We start from the raw sequence: 23,015 nt of genomic DNA on the forward strand, positions 1-23,015 counted from the left end.
GTACCTCGTCCAGCTGGAGTGAATGCTTCTTCTGTCAATTGAAAGAGCGAGGTACGTGCGCCTGCAATGCCAAAATCTCTCTTGCTACTAAGAAAGGACAGCTGGCCAAAGACAACTGCTGCTACAGATGTACTTCAGAAGGTCAGCAGGCACGGTCTTGCCCCGTAAAACTTGTGTGTTCATTTTGTCATGAAAGACACGGATTGAGCATGCGTGACACAAACTACACAAAGAAAGAACAACAGCGGAAGTTTCAGGAAGCAGAATAGCGGTCATCTCGTCACTATCGGTAATGCTATGCGACAGAGTCATTGAATGTCATCGCAAGGACGGGCAATAGAGTTTACCTGCAGACTTTCTGCACTTCTGTTGTTAAGAACACCAGGTCCAAGTAAATGAATCCTAGATGGCAGTAGTCAGAGATAATTTATTACAGAAGTTCTCACTGCAGAACTCTTGACTACAGACACAGTGGAATCCCAATTAATTACTTTTTTGGGATGGCGCAACACATCATCTAATCCAGGTGTCATATAATTGACCAACAAAAATTATGTCTATAATACACAGAGTTGTATGACAGAGTTGTGATAAGCTTAATTCAAACATAGGCTAACACTCTCCAGATCTCAGAATCCAAAACCACCAAAAAATAAAATGTGAAAAGTATACTGGAGTGCAGGTGCAAATCACACTTTATAGAATGAATTGAGCATACCATGTAGTACTGCGATCCGCATCCACCAGCATGCTAAAACATTATGTTTTCCTTCACCTAAACACTATAAAAATATCAAGTCGGTTTTTTTATAGACTTTCTTTGAACCACGCAGCAAGAGCTTTCTTTCAAGTACAGCGACTTCCGCAAGGAGGTCACCTACAGCGTCGACTGTTGTCGGTGCTACATAGCACATCTGCGAACATAGACACAGGCACCGCAGCATCTGTGGAGACATCCTTGTCCAAGGTTGCAGCCAGCAGCATCAGCATGAGGCAATGCCTCCTCACACATCCCATCTTATACAACATGAGATGGGATGGACGTGGAACGTGTGTAATCTCACGTCATGTAAAGGTTTTTAATGCATTGTCTGTATGGGGATTCCGCCAGGACTACACTAATCCGTTGTAAAATCCGGCACTTCATAAAATCAAGGGACACATAACAGAGGTTCTACTGTAGTAGGCGAAACCAGAATTATGGTTCACATGTTTGGCAATGCATCCTCAAGCCCTGATGAAGAACTAAGGGTCATTGGAAGTCCCACTGTGTAGCCAACACAGCTAAGACATGCATGTCATGCAAGCAATCATGGTTCCAGTTACCTGGCACTATGTCGCCGCATCATCAACTGAAGCCAACTTTCTTAAGAAGCTGGGAGATGAAGGCGAATTTCTTCTGATGAAAGAAAATTTCTTCAGGCAGATGCAGGGCCCAGTCTCAACTGGTTGAATGGAGCTGACCACCTTTGGAAGATCCCGACAGGAGAAGTTATACGGAGCAAAAATAGTACATGATTAGTCTCAATTTGGCACTTGGTTGGACACTACAGGGACTGATTAGCCAAAAGAAGTTTTTCGAGTTCTATACTAACTTGATTGTCTGCGAACTGCGAGCAGAAACAATTGCTCTCAATGAAGCATCATCGCAGACTCTGCTGTTCATCTGGCAAAGCAATGAACATCTCCGGTTCTGGTGAGCTTTCTTGAAATGAGTGCCTCGTTGGCTTCCAAAAACAACCGGCAAGTATATCAGCAGGTGCGTTGTTGTGCTGCCATGGAAAGAAGAAGGGAAAGAGATACTCCTCCGCTACTGTAACACAGCATTGTTGCGAGCGGGAGTCTGAAGATGTGGAAACTTCATTAATCATGGTGGAGTAAGGAAAGTGGGGCTGGGCCTGATATCCAGGACATTTTAAAATGCTCACTTGTATTTACATTTTGTACAACATATAGTAAAAATGCAGAGAAAATGTTCAAGCTGAAGCTGCCGATCTCTATCACCAAGTGTCCGTCTTATAGAATAAGTTCTGTTTAGTTTGACAAGCGTTCAAATTGTTACCTGCGGATAAATTGCGTGCATGCGGTGTTTCCATACGAATAAAATAGTTTAATTAGTAATAACAGCGTACAGTACAGTGTGAATCGTACTTGTCTATAGAGTAATGAAGCATCTGGCTGCAGACTGCGCGAGTGTGCAAAGCAGCTATTTAGCAGTAGTTGCTGGGTTATAGATTTGTTTGTTTTATAACACATAGGCCCAGCATGCAGCATGAACACGCATGGTCTTATTGTAATGTTAGCTATCTTTTCTTTTTCTTTTTTTTTCTTTTTCTTTTTTTTTTCTTTTTTTATTTAAGATGACGGTCAGTCAGCCAACTGGCCACTTTAGATAAGTATGATTCACACTGTTCAAGCCTCAAGGAGATGAAAAAAGTAATTAAATTCTATGGTTCTATGTGCCAAACCACAACCTGTTTCTTTATTTATTGACTGTGTGACCACAAAGAGCTTAGCGCCTTTAGTGTGGTGCACTACAGTACAAGCGAATGGTCTACGTAAGTGCAAAAAAGCATAATAAACACAATGCATGGAGCAAAACAAACTTAAAGATTATGATAGCAGTAGTGACAGTAAATGAAAGGACGGATAAAATAATGGTAAAAAGAAATAGAGAGGTTGCACATGGCGGGTTTCCTTGCTGGTTTCCACATAATTATTATGTTAACTAAGAATCAAGTAACACATCACAGATTTTGACGCGCGAGACTAAATTGTCATAAAAATTAAGAAGAGTTGAAGGCCGAGATGGCTGCCCTGAGGGTGCCTTAGGAAAAGTGAAGAAACTCAAAGAGGCAACCTGATACATGTACAGCATTTGTGCAATGAGGCAAGTAACTAGAAAACAATGTCAGGTATTTCCTGCATATGCCATACAAATCCGTCTTGCATAGGAACAGAGGGTTAGAAACCAAATCAAAAGCTTTGGACAGGTGGTGGTGTCCATCTGAGCTCTGGTATGAAAACCAGGTGCAAGTCTGTGAAGGAACATACACAGGTTAGTGGCAGTGGAGCGGTTATGACGAAAACTGTGTTGCTTATGATACAGCTTGGGATGAAAATAGGCATAAGACAATCTCCATAACCTCCAAAATGAGAAAATTAGCGAGACAGGTTGATAAATTTTTACCCTGTCGGGGGGCCACCGGACTTTAGAATCAGAATGATGATCGAGTGTTTCCATGCTGTGGGAAAGATACCAGTCTCCAAGGAACAAGTGAATATGTGTGTCAAGATCAGACATGGGCACCCTTATGAGGGTGCCCATGTCTGATCTGCAGCTTAAGTGTTTTAGCTCAACCTCCACAATGCCTAAAACATTCGGCAGGAAAAACACTAGCAATTTATTAGAAAAATGACAGTTCTCAGTACACACATTCATGTTCCATCTAGTTTGCCATCCACAGGCATGCATTGTAAAAAGTAATGGTCAGCTTCATGCTGTTAACAAACATACTGATAGAAAAGTATTTGCTTCAACTTTTCAGTGCATTAATGTAGACTTATTTACCTACCAGCAAAATGTAGTAATTACTACTAAAGCTTTAATACAAAAGCATTATATGCCCCATTACACAAAAATTTGTCGGCACAGTCTGCATGACCGAAAGATGGTACCAAAAATGGCAGACAGTGCAAGGAGTAAAACACGTCACAATATGCTCGGATTGATGTCGAATATCTCAGGGAGGTTCCTGTAAACAAAGTATAGGAAGTCGTGATGGCGGCCCACTAGCCGTGCTGTCGTCCCTACATTTATTTCGGCAGAAGGGCGAAGGTGGCGAGCGAAGCGGTGGCTGCGGCGACCATATTCGATTTGCCCGCCTGATGCAAAGAGCTCAGCCGCATTTCATCATCATCATCACCAATGTAGCAGGCTTCCAGAACAACATGTGTATGCCGAGCTTGCGCCTGTTCCCAATCCCTGTTGGTTGGTGTGCCGGCGCTGGCACATTCTTGCCAAGTGTCCTCTAGTGCCGCATCTCCGGCACACCTTCACGACACGTTGGCATTCGTATGCCGAGTGACTTGAGCCGCATCTCCAGCACGAAGGGCGGGCGTCTCGTCTATCGTACCTGCTGTCAGTATTTCGTCCACTGCCACGACGCCGTTGAACGAAGAGCATATTGCTAGCGTCTTTCTCGCCATCTGCATTCCTCATGGAACGGACGTTACAGTCAGCCGTTTCTGAAGACATTGCGAATTCCTCAGCTTCCTTTGCATCAGCAGGAACCGCCTGGCATCGTCGTCCTGGATACCACAGACTGTCCGGTCTCATAACATTCTGTCCGGAAAACTGCCGAAGTTGCAATCTTTCGCAAGACGTCGTAAGTCGGCCACGAAATCTTCAACTGTCTTGCCATCTTCTTGCTTCCGTATGAAAAATGTGCGACTTGCCGCTGTCTCATTCACTCGCGGGCTGTAGTGCTCTTCTAACACCTTCACAACTTCGTCATACTCTAAGCTGTTCACGGGCGTCGACGGGCATCGTCCCTGAAGAACTCGAACTACGCTGTCACTGAGTGATGCTGCCAAAAGCACCCAGCGCTTCGATGAGTCCTTAATATCATTGCCTTCAAAGTAAGCCTTGAGGCGAACAAGGTAGGCATCCCAACTGCTTGCTGTCTCGTCAAACTGGGGTGCCCTCAATCCCACCCTCGTCACCGCCGAAGTGACGCAACACAGCAGCAGCAGAATACTGATCTTTATAGCTCAGTACTTGAGCTTTTAAGTTACTGAAAAACCATGTGAGTAGCGACACCCGCTACGGCCGACCATATCGTTTCTTGCTGGTAGCTGATAAGGAACTAGGCGCACAAGTCTGCTTTATCGACAACGCTGCAGTGTCAGCAGCCAGAGGAAACATTGGAAACACTACCTGTACCCCACTTGATGCCAGGCATGTTAATGTCACCATAGATGTGGACGCGATGCTTGCTAAAATGTATGAGCTGTTCAACCTCCTAGAAGTGCTGAATAAACTTATCAATGTCAAACAAATGTGGGAAGTAATAAGCACACAGCAGTTAGCTGGGGCAGTCCTTCGAAAGGATTTCAATCCAAACCCATTCAATATATGACTCAAGGTCAAACATGCAGTGTGTAATCCATGAGGCGTCCACCAATATAAGAACGCTACTACCTCGTTTAAGACGCATGGAGTCATAATCATGATCACTATGAGACAGTGTAGTTGGATGTGAAGCACTGGTCAGAAGGTATAATGCCATCAAGCCACGTTTCTGTAATGCACAAAACAGGAGTGTTCAATGCAATGAGGTTAGAGTAGAAGGCTTCAACTTTAGCACGAAGGCACCTCACATTCTGGTAGTAACAGTTCATACTACGCTTGTTTGAGTGGTCTCGTTGCTTGCAATGGTCTGTCCACGTACTGTTAGATATGGAGCTGTTTCCTGCGCCTACTTCGAGTTCCCCCAGACCACATCGAATCGCAGCACAACTAATTGAGAAGCGCAGAAACACAGAAAGCACATTCCAGAGGAGCGCTCGAGCAAACAAGTTGAAGGCCACAAGTTCACCGCCGGTAGCTATTCACTGCTTGACTCTTCCAGAAGGCGAGGGGATAGCCCGGCACTGTTGGGAGTAGGTGGGCCCTCGGACAATGGAGCCCAAGCGTCCCCCTTCTCCGCCTTTGAAGAGCGCATTGCAAGTCTGCAAGGCAAGACCGCAGAGAGCCGCCGGGTGTGACACCGCGACACGGGCGCCAACCATTGGCCGAACATGACGCGACTTCCAGTCCTCGAAGGGTTTAAAAGAAGCATTCCAGAAAGACCAGAGCATTCCCTGATTCACCTCTCTCAAACTTCTTGCCGCGGGCCGCAGCGTCCGAGTTGCTGCTGGCCCGTAATGACTGTACGACTGTTACTTGACTCTCACCTCTCTGTATATAATGTAAAATAAACCTCCCAAGTTTTCATCGCGAAGTCCTCCTCAACTCCTACAACAGGCGCCAGCGGTGGGATTTCCTCCTTCAACTCCTACAACTGGTTGGCAGCGGTGAGATCGCCTCCGAATACAACAGCTGGTGGCAGCGCTACGGATCAACCTTCGTCGAGAGAGATCCTAAGGAACCGGGAAGAGCGAAGAAGAGAGAGCCTTCGTCGAAAGAGGTCCGAAGAAACTGGGAGTACCGAAGAAGAGCGAGCCTTCGACCCAGGGAGTCCGGAGGAACCGGGAACAGCGGACAAATGAACCGGATGGCACGGTGCTGCAACCGTAAGTGAGCGCGTGGTTTTTTTCCTTTTGATTCGCCAGACTCAAATGTTGTGCGTTCATTTTGATAGTTCTGGGAATCGGGAATTTGATGCATTGTGTACTTGCACAAATTAATTAAGGAAAACAGTTCTAACCACCTGTCGGGGCAGCTGCCATGGATCTTAGAAGGTTGACGAGGTTAGACTTGTTGTTGGTGTGCGACGATTTGGGTGTTGAGGCGGACGAACGGATGAAAACGCCAGCTATCATAAAGGCGATTGAAGATAGTGGCAATGATGAGGAAAGCATTAAGATTGCTTGGGAGGTGATACAAGAACCACGGGAGCGTGAGCGTCGTGAACGTGTGCGTGAGCGTCGTGAACGTAAGAGTGAGCGTAAGCGTCAAGAACGCGAGAATGAACGGAAGCGTGAGCTTCAAGAACTTACTCTTAGGTGTGAGCGTCACGAACGTGAGAATGAACGCGAACGTGAGTATCAGGAACGTAAGCGTGAGCGTGAGCAAAAGTATGAGAGAGAGAAGGCAGCACTGATCAAAGAGACAGTATTGTGATCAGTTAATGGCACAGAGACAACGACTGTCTGAGAATTCTGTAGGTAGTACAGAGCGAAAGAATGAGGCAGCATCGAGCGGATTTTCGCCAAAAGCCGACGAGAAGAGTAGTGCCTGTGAGATTGGCTGCAGATTCAGAAGTGAAGGGAAAAGGCTAGCTGCTAACGATGCCTTAGTGGCAACAGAGGCCGTTAAAGGCCGCAAGGAGAGCGACGAGGTGCTGTGCCAACAGATGACTGTAGAGACAGCTAGGCCAGCTGCGAACAAATTGGCACAGTTACCGCGCGTGTGCGTCGCTTGTAATGTTAGCGAGGTTGCTAGCGAAGAAAAGGGTACTGCTGACTCGACAGACGCGAGCACCCATGTAGAGCCAGGTCTGCGTGCAGAAGTGAAGTGCGAACTGGACGATGCAGTTGAGAGTAGTTCTCGGGATGGCGAGCTCCGTAGTTCACGAGAGAACAACTGCATTGTCCAGGGATCGGTGCGGCTCTCCGCCAGTCTAGATAGGGATGATTCCGTTGTTAATCATTCGGACTGTGCGCGTGAGACAGCGATCGATACCGACGGGCTGTGTGCCAATGCACAGCGTGAGCTGGGCAATGCAGTAGAGGGCAGTTCGCAAGAGTGCGAGTCGCATAACTCGAGTAAAGCCTGCTGCATTGTGCCAGAGTCGGTTGAGCTGTCCGCCAGTCGAGGCAAAGTGCGAGTAGATTTAAATGTAAATCACTCAGACTGCGCGGGTAAGAGACCGATCCAGGCCGATGAGAGGTGTACCGGCCAGCACGAGGCACGAGAAAGCGACATGAAAGCGAGTGCAAAGAGAAAGCGCGGTAAAGACCGAAAGACGGTAACTAATGTAGCGCCGCCAAAGATGGCGAGAAACCCAAAAGGGCAGGGCGTGAGGAAAAAGGTGCGGTCGTCACGGACGATGTTGACGCATCCAAAACGTTCGAGCCACCGGTCAAAGGGGGACCGCGAAGCATGTTCTGCACGGACGCGGACAAAGGGCACGGGGCAGTTAAACTCCTCGTCGTTCCGTAGTTCTTTTCAAAGCTCAGCGTGCAGTACGAAGAAGCGCAAGGTGGCAGGACGAGACCAGGTGGGGAGTAGCGACGCGGTCAATCGAGTTTGTGAGGAAAGCGGGGCGCCAGGACGCAAATTGGCAGGAGACCGTAACGTCTTGGGGGAGCTGATAGTGAGTCAGCCCTTTTGTTGTTCCTCGGCAGCCAGAGTAGCTTTCAAACCGCGACCACCTCGGGTACGGCTCAAAGTATGAGTCAGACATAAGCGTTTGGAAAGGGAGGCGAGGCAAGAGCGCTTCCGTCGAAATGAAGTGAGTTTTCGCGATTTGAGACTAGTATTTCTTTCAATGTGTAAGGTATGAGCTTTGTTTGTGCTTTTGTTCGAGAAGCTCCGAGATTGGAAAGATGCGTTTTATGTAAACATTAAGTCTCGCGAGATGTTGATTAATAAGTAGATAGGCTTTCTTTTTTTGTGTGTGTGTAAGTAACCTGAGTGTCAAGGTTATTGTTGAGAGGCCTATCGTAACGCGCGTGTGTTTTAGTTAACCTTCTTTTTTTTATAAGCGTTTTTTTTATTTTCTAAGGTTAACCGCGTGGGTTTTCAGTGAGTGCATGATTTGCACCGAGAAGCGTTCTTAGTTCCATTAGCGCGTGTCCTGTGTGGACGGAAGGAAGCAGATTTATGACTGGGTTGCTCGTGTGTTGAGGGCAGCCGTATTCTGACTTCTCTGAAAAGTATGCGTGGAACGAGTTATTAGAAGACGCATTATTTTAAGGGTTCTGCGGAGTGTGTAAGTCCCGCAAGTTTAATTGTTCGTTTAAGTCACGTGTCCTGTAGGACTTTCAGGGAAGAAACGTGAGTAAGCGTAAATGAAAAGTTTGCCTACTACGCAAGTACGCGTTCTGTTTAGTGACCACAAGGCTAGTGCGTTTGTGATTACGTACTTGTGAGGTTGACCAGATTGTTCAGTGGCACCAATACGTGTGATAAGTACGCCACTGCGTTAGATTGGAAACATGCTGTTCGTGTAGTTAGGCCACTTAAGTTATGTTCGGCTGTTTTCATTTGTTGTTTGCAACGTCAACGACCCTTTGTTTTGCAACAACAATAGTACTCTGGTCTTGTCGGCATTCGAGGAGAAATGGATAGCTGTTTGGAAGGGTGGTTGGAACTGCTTTGTCAAAATTGGGGAAATAAAAGATCAGGGTTGATTTTGGCTCAGTAATAGCCTGGCGAGTCAGGGGTGAACGGCCTGCACTTGCACGTGGTGCAGCGCTGTGTTGTTTTGTTTGTTTGACGTCTGTTCTCCAGGGCCCAGGATCCCAAAGTTCGTCAATCGAGGCTCGACACCAATACCCTGCAGGTTCTTTCAGCGTTCCTCATGGCCGGCGAATTGAGTTCACCGGCCATTCAGAACAACCGGGGCGAGGACGAGCTGTTAGATGTGGAGCTGTTTCGTGCGCCTACTTCGAGTTCCCCCAGACCACATCGAATTGCAGCACAACTAATTGAGAAGCGCAGAAACACGGAAAGCACATTCCAGAGGAGCGCTCGAGCAAACAAGTTGAAGGCCACAAGTTCACCGCTGGTAGCTATTCACTGCTTGACTCTTCCAGAAGGCGAGGGGATAGCCCGGCACTGTTGGGAGTAGGTGGGCCCTCGGACAATGGAGCCCAAGCGTCCCCCTTCTCCGCCTTTGAAGAGCGCATTGCAAGTCTGCAAGGCAAGACCGCAGAGAGCCGCCGGGTGTGACACCGCGACACGGGCGCCAACCATTGGCCGAAAATGGCGTCATCTGAGCGGACTCTCCCATTGGCCGAACATGACGCGACTTCCAGTCCTCGAAGGGTTTAAAAGAAGCATTCCAGAGAGACCAGAGCATTCCCTGATTCACCTCTTTCGAACTTCTTGCCGCGGGCCGCAGCGTCTGAGTTGCTGCCGGCCCGTAATGACTGTACGACTGTTACTTGACTCTCACCTCTCTGTATATAATGTAAAATAAATCCCCCAAGTTTTGTTTCATTCCGAAGTCCGTCCTCAACCCCTACAGTACTCACAAAGTACCTACGAATGGTCAAAAGATACAGCCCGGTGGCCATACCTCTGGTGAGTTTATGCTTTCAAAGTCATGTTCTGCGACAGCCACGTGATAGATGTGTAGCTCACGTGCCGGGACGCAAGCTTGTTGTAAGTCACATGCACGTTTCCCAATATCATCTTGAGTGAAGCCACAATGTCTGATGGCGTTGTGTTGGAGCCAAGTTGCCACACAATCGTCTTCGGTACACTGTAGCCGGTGGTGTTATGAGGCACACCTTAGCGGCGGCATTCACTTAAATTTAAGTGCACAAGGGGATGAAAACTGATGTTTTTGTTTGATTTTGTTTGGCCCGTCCATGAAGTACTCACCCTTTTTGCAGAAACTGTATATGTACAAATAGACATTGCATTCTTTTTATGAGATCCCCAATAGATATTACTGTTTTACAAGGCACAAAGAAGCAATGCCCAAGCACAAAGCTTACATATCACAATGGTTTACCAACTGCAGTGATCGCTGCATTGAAAAATGCCAAACGGAACCAAACCCGTCTAAGGGCCTCTACTAGATGGCTCTCACATTCCAGTAGTGGCACGCAGAAGTACGCAGGATGCGAACATTTGCCAATCCATGTGTGCGTGCAGCATCGGGGCACCGAACACAATTGCTTCTCCGATGGGAATTGTTTTCCGCAAATTTTGGGCTGCCAAGTTGGGGGTGCAGCCCTTCCACGGGTGTGGCCCTTACACGAGTCTATACGGTTACTGCTGCACCCAAAGGCTACACAGTGGTTCTTTGATGACCTTGTATGAACTGACATCACATAAATGTTTTTAGAGAACGAGCTAGAACATCTAAAAACAATTCCACAGCACGTGACAGCAACACATTCAAGCAGCCCCGCACCGGCATGCACAAGCCAGAGAAAAAAGGCTCGCAGCACACCAGTTGCCAGACCTTTCCTCTTCACCCAATAAAAAGATCTATATAATTTCCACAGTCGTAACACGCTGTTCACTCAGAGGAATTTGTAGCCGTTAAACGTTAATTTTATTTGAGACAAGATGCTATAGGCCACATCGAAATTATGAGCATCATGTTATCTTCATTCATAATAATCAAGCATTTGTGAGCTCGACTGTATACAGGTTCAATATTCATCAGAGGATGTCACAGAAATAACAAAAGTGCCACAGAAATGCCAAGACAAAATGACAATTTCAGGTTTCTCCACCATGTGACTTTGCTTGCCAATATGTGACCAAAAAGTCCAGCTGAGAACATGGCACCATCTATCAAATGAAATTCAAATTGTCTCGTGTGGTCACAAACACAATCAGAAAAGCTTTGTGCCTTGATATTCTGTACACCATGCTGTAACGATAACGTGCCGTGGAAGACTCACAAAGGCAGCTGGAGAAAGACAGGTGCTCCTGAGCTAAAGCTTCCTTTTAATCACTGACCTCGTGCTCAGCACCAGAGTGCCAGAGCCATTGTGGGGGTATAAGAACTTCATCGCCTGGGCACATTTTCAACTTCTGAAATTGCCTTGCAGGCTACACATCATATCAAATGGAAAACAGTAAAACTTATCTTTCACCTTGCTAACAGCATTAAGCTTTTTTTTTTTACTGTTTCTCATCTTCATCACCGTCTTTGCAGGAAAAATTATAGCAGCACCATCACAATTATGGTCAAGATTTAGACTGCCAGGTGTGACAAAGAGCCAAGCAAAATACTTACTCATGTTATCACGTAGTAACACAAGAATGAGACACGAGTGCGAAAAGAATTTATGCATGAATGAAAAAACTTTCCTGTTTAGAGCAGCATCAGGTTTTCCACAGCAAATGCAGCTGCTAAGTTTGCATAACAGTTATTGCTGTAATAATATAATAATGATTACTTGAGCAACTGGACTTCAAATCCCATATATAGTAAAGGGCCCCTGCCCAGGCCCCATAGCAAATTTTGATTATACGTTGTAAGTTGTTACATGTCCTCTGGCGAGCGTTCTGCCGAAAAAACTTTTCAAGTCGGCCCATTGATAGCCGAGATAGAAATATTTCAGTGCCGCGAACCCATGATTTCAGCAGGCGGGCTCCACTGCCAAGCAAGACGCTGTCTCCACTCGCCCCGTCTAGCCTCCGCAAGCGAAATTCCTTCCCTACATTCTCCCTTACGGGACCTCAAGGATCACGTGATGCATACGTCACAGGCCAAGACAAAAACCTTCTTTTTCGCCTTCTTTTTTTTTTTTTTTCTCCTCTTTATTATTATTATTTTTTTTTTCAGTGCTACGCACTTACGCTGGCAGCGTCGCGTGCGAGCTGTTGTCTCATTCGTGCAGGGCACGATTTTGCACGCTGTGCACAAGGAAACATGACTAGCAGTATAACACGAATGCTGAGGCAGAACAAGTGGAGAGCATGATCACACATTGAAACACGGTAGAAAATGGCATAGTTTCAGTACCTGCGCACGTGACCACACGACCGTGGGAACAAGCAGACGAAGCGGAAGTACATCTCTCTTGCTTCGGTCCGAAGTAAAACGAAAAACTCGCAGACATTCCGTTTGTGTGTTTCATTATTTCTCTAAACTTCAATTTGTAAATTCAAGCAACAGATCACACAAATAACAGATGTTGCCTTGAATAATTATTGAAGTCACATGTCACTACGAGCGACGTCACACTATGGACACGAGCACGTAGGCGCAGGGACACGAGGACGTCACCGTCCAGCTTGGAACGCGGTGGCCGTGAGAAGGAAAAACAGCATTCAGTCTGAAATTTCAGGTCTCTCCGCGGTGCGTAGCGATGTAATACTTTGCAGACACGATCGTTATCGCGCAATGTATGCTCTGCGCTTGTCAGCTCAAAATGGCCAGACCTGGTGAGGGGCCCTTTAAGGGAACATTTAGCGAAAAGATTAAGTCAAGCTAGACTGAAAGATTAGGTTTCTGTAATAACTAATTAGACATTCGTAGCGAGAACAGAGCTTTTCGTAAGCAAGAAATTGAAAAAAATGAAAAATTGGGAGTGGCACCACCCGTTTTGGACTATGGTACATCTCATGTGATGTTAGCACTGGCTGACCACAGAGAGCAGCTGTGGGGACCCCTTGGACCGCCGTCTCTGGTTCACCTGTGCGATTGCTGAGGACACGCCATACCAGCCTTATTTCGGACAGTGCACTATCGGCACCAAATGAAAGCAAGCAATGGAGCACATGGCCGAAGAATAGCTGAAGGTATAGTGCATGCCATCCAGTCATCACCATTGACAGGTGCACGCACCCAATTTGACTGCACTGTGTGAGGATGCTCCCCCATAATGCGATATCTTCGTTTCTCTTCTGGTTCTCTTTCATTTGAAAGTGAGTAAAGAAAAATCAAGGATAACAGAAGCTAAAATATTGCAGTATAGGTTGAGTATTATCACATAGTGCAGAGAAACTGGATGTGCTATCGGCATTAAAAAAATGCAAACAGCGGTGCGCGTATAAAATTTTTTGCAGTCACCATCAAAGATAGATTCGCCCATCCAGTTTCACCGCACTGTGCAACAATACTCGCCGTATACGGCGACATTATAGCTTCTGTTTTATTTGATTTTTCTTTTCTCGCTTTCAAATAAAAGAGAACCAGAACAGAAACGAAAATACTGCAGTACAGGGGAGCATCATCGCGCAGTGCGGTCAAACCAGATGTGCGCAACTGTCAATGGTGATGACTCGGTGGCATGCACTATACTTTCAGTTATGCTTCGGCCATGCACTTGCTGTTCGCATTCCATTTGACACCAATAGTACCTTCACCACAGACAGAGCCTGCTGCTTGCGAACGCAGCTCCAATTATGCTGCGCATACGAACAGTGCCCGAGGAGCGGGCCCCTCTCACCCTTTCCTTCAACATCCGAGGTATGCAAGTGCCTCTGCCCGGCAGATTCTCCTTCGGCACTATTGGCTATCGGACGTGCAGACCCACCTGGTCCCATGTCCTTCTGAGCAAGGCAGCCCCCTTTTGCGTGGCAAAGTTAGCTTGGAAGAGCCTACATTGCTGAGCAGACTTCCCAGGAACTTCCACTCGTAGTCTACGACTGTCACCCCAGTTCCATAACCCCTGTATCATACTTGCCTTATTACACATAACAGGGAATAAACCCCCTTTAGTTTGTACCACATGCTGGATTCCTCTACGCCTTGCCAGTGAGTTAGCAAACCTGCTGCAGTGCCCATTTACACGCAGTGCGGAGTAAGAACGAGCTGCGCATCTCCTTAGACCTTAGCTAGCTGGTACCGCACACATTAGCCCAAAATCCCATACAGCAGAGAGGAAGATCACAAAGGGCTTGCGTCAGCTCGTCCTTTGGTACAAGCAATTCAAACTGACAAGCAGTACTGGGACCTTCGGTGGCATCTTCTATGCACAAAGTCATATATAGGCAGAAAGAAAATGACGATAGACTTCTAGACGAATAACCTCTCCATTTAACTCTGCTTCATATCTTTCTTTAGTGTCCGTTTAAACTTCCAGAAACTGCATTTGCTGTAACAAAGGATACTTGGAAATTGATAACATTCCTCATGCCAATTTCTTGGCTCCACTTTTTGTGGAACAGGATATTATTCTGAAAATTCATAATAAACATCTCAAACTTTTCTCTTTGCCTTCTTTAGAACTACTGATCCAATATGTCTGTTTAATTTTGGTCAAATTCAGTGGGTACTTAATGGAACCTATTTTTCATTAAAATAATTACGCCATTATTCGCATGTGCTTTATGCATTTTCCGACTTTCCGTACTTTGTCTTTTTTCTTTCTTATTTAAAGGGTACACTTTTGCAGCTATACTTTCAAACATCCCAGACAGAGAGGACAACGCCCTAGGCTTACAATTCTCTCTGGTCTTTGGAAACATTTACGGTGATAGCAAGATAGATAAAAATAGAATCCCACCAATGCATTGAATGGTGTGCAAATTGCATCCAAAATCCCCAATCTTCTGCGAGCTTTCTTCCCACCGGCAAGATGCTTTCACTCTACTTCAATCAATTTTATTCGCTCTTGTGTCTTTGGAGCTGTCAATCTATTTTGTCCAGTTATACTTTCTGCTGCTGTGCTATGCATTTTCATTCCTGCTTTAATTTATCGTAAGCATTGCTACGTTCAACATGTCTAGTGTGTGAATAGAAATTGGAGGAGACAAAGTACCTGGTTTCTACATTCAGTCCCAAGTGCAAGCTACTTTGCAACATCTCTGCACCCTAGTTGCATGCTTGAGCAACAGCCATGCATGCTATCTTACAGAACCACTACTCACACATTATGTACTGGGCCAGCTGTAGGATCCTTATGTATAGTAAACCCTCATTATAACAAAGTCAAGATAATGGTGAAAAAAATTGGATATAAGCGGCAAAGTCATAAAAGCAACTACTCCATAACAGTTAAGAAGGTAGAGCTGAAATAACGCAACTCCGCGGAAGCCTAATATGGGTGTCACACAGCACATTTTCAAGCACAATCGAAATCGATTGCACACAAACACAGCAGAAGTAAAGTGTCTTCATTCGGGTGACCTTGCGCACATCGGGCATGCGGAAGCCTGTGCCGAGTAACATTTGCCTGTTCTGTTGTGCACTACTTCCACAGCACCATGGCGGTGACACTCCTCACTGATAACGCACAGGCGCAGCATGGAGGACGCACAGGCACCGTGATGGTGATAGCTGGCAACGGTGAAGACTGCTTGCTCGCTCGGTACAAAAGGTGCAGAGCACTGCCGTGAGTGCACACCCGCACCTGGCTAGTTGCTGTGGCTCTGTAGCAGCGCCGCTCCCCACTGAGAACATACATGCGCAGCATGGAGGAAAACGTTACGCTGGCACTGCATTGGCCGTTTGTTCGCTTGGCACGAAAGGCACTGAGTGCTGCCATGAGTGCGCACCCGCTTCTCGCTAGTTGCCATGGAGCCCCCATGGGTGCTGCTCACCGCTGATAATGTGTGGGCACAACATGGAGGAAAAGGGGGTGCAGGCACCGTGACTGTGTAACTGGCAATGGAGGGGCTCGCTCGCTCGCTGCGCAGAAGGTGCTAAGCACCGTCGTGAGTGTGCACGCACCCATGCTAGTTTGCTCTAAGCGGAGCTGCTTATTGGTAAGCTTCGAGTAACCTGATTAAAAATGCATGTGTTTGGGATTATGGCTGCGAGAAATTTCGAAAAAGTGAGAATTCAAGTAAGACTTTTTCATAACAGCAAAGGTTTATTGTATTTGTTCCTGTAATAAAGAGCTATACATAACTGCATGAGCTAAACCATAAGAGTGTCATTCCACGTTGAAGCCTTCTTACCTATACTTGCATTTGAGATAACAGAAAGGCAGAGCTAGTGAGTTTGTCCTGGCACAGTGCTTCGGCACAGAAACATTGTGACATATGGGACATTTGGAGTGGAGGTCTCCTAGCTCATAACTGCAGCCACAGTAAAAAAAATAAATTTTTTTATGCGAAAGTGATACTATATCAAAGTTCCACTCTAATATCAGTCCCAAATATTCTCAAAGAAATAATAATAAAATCATGGTACTAACTATATATTTTGTTGTGTATACATATGCACATTAGGAGCGTGCCTGAACACAGCACATGCCCTATGCACAAGCAGAGTATTCTCCACGATGAAGCAGCGTTGGCGACGCTCTGTCATGACAATGCGCACCAACTATGTGTACATGTACAATATTCAGTTAAGCAAACCATGCACACAAGTTTAGTAAGCCAATCAGATCTCTGCGACAAGCCACAACACTGCTCCCGAGGCTGTTCACTTTTAACTGTTCACTTCACATGCTGCCCGAATCAATGCAAGAGACATCGTCTACTCTCGTAGTAACAATGACACTGGGCTGAACATTTGGTCAACGGTTCCTCCAAGAACTTCCAGTTCTGGTTCAGTTCCAAGGTGGAGGAAAAGATATTCACTCGTTTCTGGTTCAGCTGAAAATGATGTTCAGTTGCGATTTTCAGTTCAGTTCCAGTTCGACATCGTGATTGCTTCCATGAAAACTAATGTTGTGATCCAGTGTTATGTAGAAGAAACTGCTGAAGTGTACCACACAAGAAGGAGGATGAAGTGTGGCCAAGCCCGCCATCTTCATTGTTGTGGCCCCTCTTGTATTCAGTTAGCCAGTCTTCAACGTCTATGGTGTCAGTACCAGAGAAGGTGCCAGGGTCTTGGAGTTGGGTCATGACAACCGATGTTGTGGTAGTTGAGGCTGAACCAGAGGGCCTCTCAGTCCACATGGTTTAATGGCCCACAGGATGTCCTCTGCGTAGTTTTGCAGTGTGCTTTGGATGTACCCCACATTTCCACCTAAGATGTTATGGCGAGATTTCAAACAAGGGGTTTATTTACACGACCTGGAAAGATGGCAAGCGGGGTCACAACAACAGTGTAGACGGCGGACTGGGCCACACTTCATCCTCCTCCTTGTTTGCTACACTTCAACAGCTTCTTCTACATAACACTGGCTCATAAGATTATCTTATGCATGGTTCTTTTATCCAGGCTCTGAATAAGCCTGTGAGGTATGAAAAAAAAAAAAGAAACTATGTGACTGCACGCTTCCACAACGTACTGTGCCTCAGCAGTACTCGCTTATCGCTTGCCACCCGTGACACCTCTTTGCAGTTGTTATAGCAGTGTCATTCTTTAACGCCGACAGCCGCGAGTTGTTACACGCGATCGGAATGCCCAGGAAGTAGTTAAACAAGTGAACACAATCAGCAGCCGGATGGAGGAAGGTGGTGGGGAGGGGCACTGGCCTCCCCGCCATTATAGTTTTCTCACAACAGCTCTGCCATCCCCCTATTTAGATTTTTTCATGCAACCCGGTTATAACAATGGAATTTTCGTGGCACCTGAATATTGTTCGACTGTATAATACTATCCTAAATGGTAAGTTATAGGGTTTGCTGAAAGCCTAAAAAACACTCTCGTCAGGTTTTCTTGCGAAAGGCATTCAGGCTTTGCATGTCAGCGTGCATGCATTCTTTTTTTCCACTGAACATATCCAGAATCCAGAGATGGTTCAAAAAGAGTACTCGTCAGGCTTGATTCGTTGTTTCCCTTTATCTCTAAGGTGAATGTGGTGGCCACAATGTCACCTTGTGCTCTCTGAACATGCGAAAGGAAAGAGCAGTCAGGAGCTTACCATGCTGTTCATCTTCTATAAGTAGCATATCTTCACACTGGATCTCACATCTTGATGTGATGCTCCGATATACATCTTGCTTGATGGCCTGTAAGTTTTGGTGTAACATTAGGCTGCCAATAATAGCGAGCTTTGCTAGTTGCATCAGCAAGGATTTCATTTCACCTAAGTTAGCCAAAATTAAATTAAATCCTGTGATTTTACATGACAAAACCACTATCTTATTTTGAGGCATCTGAGGCACTCCACACTACTTTTGACCACCTGAAATTCTTTAATTAGCATCAAAATCTAAGAACACAAATCGTTTGCATGGCTGAAAAATGGCAAGCTGTGAATATAACCAAGACACAAGAAAACCCATCTCTGCTGCATGTACTTAACTTCTGTGTTTCCCTTAAGGCTAAGCTACACGTACGTGTGCCAGCAAACGAAAGCTCGTGCCCACGTGCCTCATGCATGCACAGATGGTGCAGGACAGATCGTACACATCAAAGCATGGCGCGAGCATAGATTTCTACTCCAGACAAATATTGGTCCTCTAGCTGCCTCACAAAAATACAAAACAATGTCTACCAGGGCGAAAATAGTGAGCCAAGTGGGCATATGCCAGAACAAATCTTGTAGGTTCAAACTGCCATTCCTCGCGAGGCGGCAAACGCAAGGCACGCCAGCAAGCATACATGTAGTTTGGCCCTTATGCTCATCAGCATAGTTAGGCATTCTGCAGTCATTCACTTTCAAGTCCACACAAAACAAATTACATATGCTAACAGAGAACGTAAGCATCCTCTACCTTGACAAAGAAATAGAGAAGTGTTTTAAGTAGACAAACAAGAGGTGTTCCATTCTAAAGTTGTTATCTTTCATTTTTCTAGTTTCAGCAAATGCATATGGATATAATAATAATGCTTTGAATGCAAACTATACTTTAAGTTTAATACAGTTGTGCCTCACTATTACGACCATTATTAGTATGGACAATTCCAGTTGTGTAGAATCTTTCGAAGACCATCTTTTTCAATGCACTTATGTCTCATTAGTATAAAAGCCTACTGTCCAGACAATGCATAGCACCAAAAAAAAAAAGCAAAGCTTTTTTGTTGTTGTTGTAGTTAATATGGTCAGAATCAGGACAAGAGTCATTTCCCTGTGTGTTCCACACAGCACCCACAATCTCATGCTTGCAGAAGTGCCGGCAAAGTAAAAGTTCAAGTTGGTGTGGTTCACATCACATACAATAAGTAAAAAGGCAATGCACCTCTCAGAACAGCTTTGGACAGAAAGGTGAAAGCTTTTTGTCCATAGCACCAAGATACAGTCAACACAGGTTTCCACTTGCAGCTATTGGCAGTACCTATGGCTCCTATCATCAATTAACACTGTCTGTCTGTCTCTCTGTGTCATTACTGCAGGGTGTTTCGTGCAGCTAGACCCAAACTTAAATATAAAAACTGTGGCACAGTCTAGATGCATGCAACTATATATTGTTAATAGTTATATTTGACTACTCAATATTTCTTACAATGTATTTATTTAATTATGCAATAAATTTCTTTAATATAAGTTGTATCTGAAGTAATAAAAACACCCTACGTAGTTCTTTCCATGAACCTAGCTCTTACGTAGTTCTTTCTTCCTTCCTTTGAAGAATGTCCATGAAGTATAAAAAAAATTATGTCACTAATTGTTTACACACTCGGAATGTGCCACTCTCAAATGTGTTTTCAAAGAATGAAGGCTTCAAAGAAGGCACCAATCACAGCAACCAGCAGAAATCAGAGAGCCATGGCAGCAATTTCTTTGTGAATATGTAAAGCTACCACAATTGCAACATAGAAGCAAATGGCCAGCACTGAAACCCAATTGAATATTCCTACTTTCTTGTTTTGTAGCTCTTGTGAGTGATATAGCAGCGCAGACATAGCTGACCTTGACAGCTTCCTGGACAGTGGCTTTGGCATGCACAAACCCTCGACACTGTATGGTCCCCGTTATGGACATACTGGCTCCACAAGATGTTGGTCCTTGCACTTGGCCACCAGGCGAGTGCCCACCATTGCCACAATCCTGCAATCCACCATATTGTTCTGTTGACCCAGAGAAACCTTGTTAAAGGAACATACATCTCTCACACATTTTTGCCTTCAATGGCTCTAAAACAATTAACAATTACGAGTCTTATAATTTATGCAAACCCAATGCTGCTGTTTAAAATCTGGTGAAAAAGCGAAAGACCTAAACAACAGGTTACCAGTACAGGCAGTTATCTATAGCCAATGAGAAGTGAAATAAGCAAACGACAATAGTAATGCACAAAAACATGCATTGTATAGGACTATTCATTTGCACAGTGTTTCAGATTAAACATAGCAAAGAAAAAAATGTCTTGCCTTGCTGATCAGCATAGCATCAAAAGATATGACTAGGATTCTGCATTTTATTATTGCATTTTTGGGTGAAACCGTGGCTCCTTTTCTAGCTAATTTTATTCATCAAAATTGGAGTTCAAGCTTACTTTTAGGCAAAATCAAAGTCAGAATTTTTCTGCCTTCTTTAGCGTTATTCATACTTAAGTTTTGCCCCTACTCCAAAAACATCTTTAACTACAAAAAAAAATATAAATAAAAAGTGCAGTATGTTCGCAGGAACATTTATTTATAGCTGACATTTACAATAGCAGAACCATTTACTACCGCTATAATTTACTGCAATACATACATGCAAATTTACTAACATTGAGAATGCCCTTTTATCATTCACATTGGATAGAGGAAGAGTCAGTAGATTTAGCACAGTATGTGAAAGGACAGATCAATTTCAAGCATGCGTCCTCAGAAAACAACGGACTTAACAGCATGCCCCTGATATTCTGACAATTCTCTTGCCAGACATGTGGTGTCATCGCATCAGTGATAAAACAACAGAAAACAGAAAACAACTGCTCATACATGTCGAACATTGCCGGCACTTCTACCTTCATGTTTGGGTTCATGAACTGAGCATGGTACCAGAATGGAAGCAGCGGGAGACACCAGGTTGCTCAGCTCGGCCCCCGAAGACCAACTTTTGGCCATCCAGCAGGCCGAGGATGCCGCTAGAGCTCAAAGGCTTCTGGCTACCATCTAGGCGGGGTTGGCCCACCCCCCCACCAATCTGCCGGCTATATAAATAAAAGTTATTTCTCCCATGTTTTTTTATTGAGCAGTGTCTCAGGTTTTCCGAACCCGTGTGCGGCAGCGTCCGCTTTCTGCACCTTGTCGTCTGCTTGCCTACTGTTTCAGCTGCCATGAAGGATACACGGAAATCTAAGAATCCCCAGATTTCGGAATATTAGTTCGTAATACTGAGGCATTGTTAACATGACACGGAAACTTAATAATGATTGTTATTCTGAAAAGTTCAGTATTCTGAAGTTCGTATTACTGAAATATTTTTACGTTGAAACCATAAGAAGTCAGCAGGGGATTTCTGAAAAGTTCGTTAATCTGAAAAGTTTGTTACTGAAAAGTTCGTTAATGTGGTGTTCATAGTAGCGAGATTTCACTATGCTATAACCTACGTTGCACAGGTCAACAATGTACCATTTAGCAAGGATATGGGGTTGCAGAGAGAGGAGATAGCTGGCAACTCCATAGGCACTGGCGCAAACTACTGCAGGTCATGAGTTAATAAGTGTTGCTAGGTGCCTTCATAATTTTGTTGGCACCAAAATTGAGTGCAATCCTCTTCCATTCCATTTTCACAAAAAACATACTCATGACATATTTCTATCCGTGAGGTTGAAAAAGATGCAATAATAAACAAGTCAGAGCCCCAATCTTCTTAGGTCACACTATTCGACACCTTCATGCAAAACTTGGCCTCAGTTACAGTCTCCCGTGGCGCACAATATGGACCCCTGATGATACCTCAACTGCGCACTGAAGCATGTGACATGTGACAGTGTGGAGGGACACACACTCACAGGAACCTGAATTCAAACATGTTATAATGAAATAATTTGGAAGCTGGTGTCTTTGGCATGAAGAAACAACATCAACTTCAATACCAGCTTCCAACGCGCACTAAGGTGAGGCTTCACTCAAGAAGTGAACCACTGGGCTTTTGACACCCCAAACAAAAAGTAATCACGATGTAGAAATACAATTCACAAAAAAAAAACTTTTAAATATCAAGATTTTCTAAAGGCAACAAATTTCTTATATAAAAGTGAGGCATTGCTAAAGTATGCTTCTTGATGAACATAATAAAACCTTGCTTTAACTAGATTGAAGGGGAAGAAGCATTTACTTTGATATACATATCCATTACTTTGTTATAATGGTTGTCTGCCCTCACAACTGCCATCGGCTGCCACAAAAGGGGAGGGAGAGTGCTCTTAACCACTGGGTAAGAGGATAACAAAATCCACTGCACATCGCCAAAGAATCGCAAAAGGTTGTTTTCTGCTGCTGCTTCGTCCGTAGGAGTACTGAACTCGCACGAGTACTGAACTGCTGAATCAATCAAGGTACAAGTAGCATCATGCAGCACCGCCAGATTTCAGTTTAATTGACAAAAAATAATCAGTAAGCATTCAGTACTCACATTACTAAAAAAGGTTCTTTATATCCTTGAATGCTTTCTCTAATGCAGCTGTCAATGCTAATGCATCTTTGCCATCGTGCAAGCATAAGTAGTGGCATAACAGATCTTAGAGTGTTTATACTCATTTCACACACAGCAGGCAACACTATGAAGGCTAAGAAAGACTACTTGCATTCGCACGCAAGCAAAAAACAGAGCATTCGGATTCCACCAATGGCAAGTTGTTTTTTCATCCACTTTCATTTGCCTTTAGCTTATAATTTCTATACCTCAATTAAAATCTACAAATCATT

At 44.8% G+C, this 23,015-nt stretch overlaps 1 protein-coding gene across 3 annotated transcripts in view; it reads right to left on the reverse strand.

Moving 5' to 3' along the window:
* Positions 1-23,015, reverse strand: part of LOC126548007 (protein odr-4 homolog) — a 76,177-nt gene that overhangs the window by 17,349 nt on the left and 35,813 nt on the right. For 2 of the 3 annotated variants that reach the window (XM_055063580.2, XM_050196081.3), the window contains exons 7-8: positions 20,065-20,202; positions 18,133-18,220 (exon numbers count right to left, since the gene is read on the reverse strand). In XM_055063580.2, coding sequence (XP_054919555.1) covers positions 18,133-18,220; positions 20,065-20,202 — 226 coding nt within the window. The remainder of the gene's footprint in view (positions 1-18,132; positions 18,221-20,064; positions 20,203-23,015) is intronic. The other variant, XM_055063582.2, reaches the window with a different exon arrangement.

The sequence above is a fragment of the Dermacentor andersoni genome, chromosome 1 (genome assembly GCF_023375885.2).
Source record: "Dermacentor andersoni chromosome 1, qqDerAnde1_hic_scaffold, whole genome shotgun sequence".
NCBI lineage: Eukaryota > Metazoa > Arthropoda > Arachnida > Ixodida > Ixodidae > Dermacentor > Dermacentor andersoni.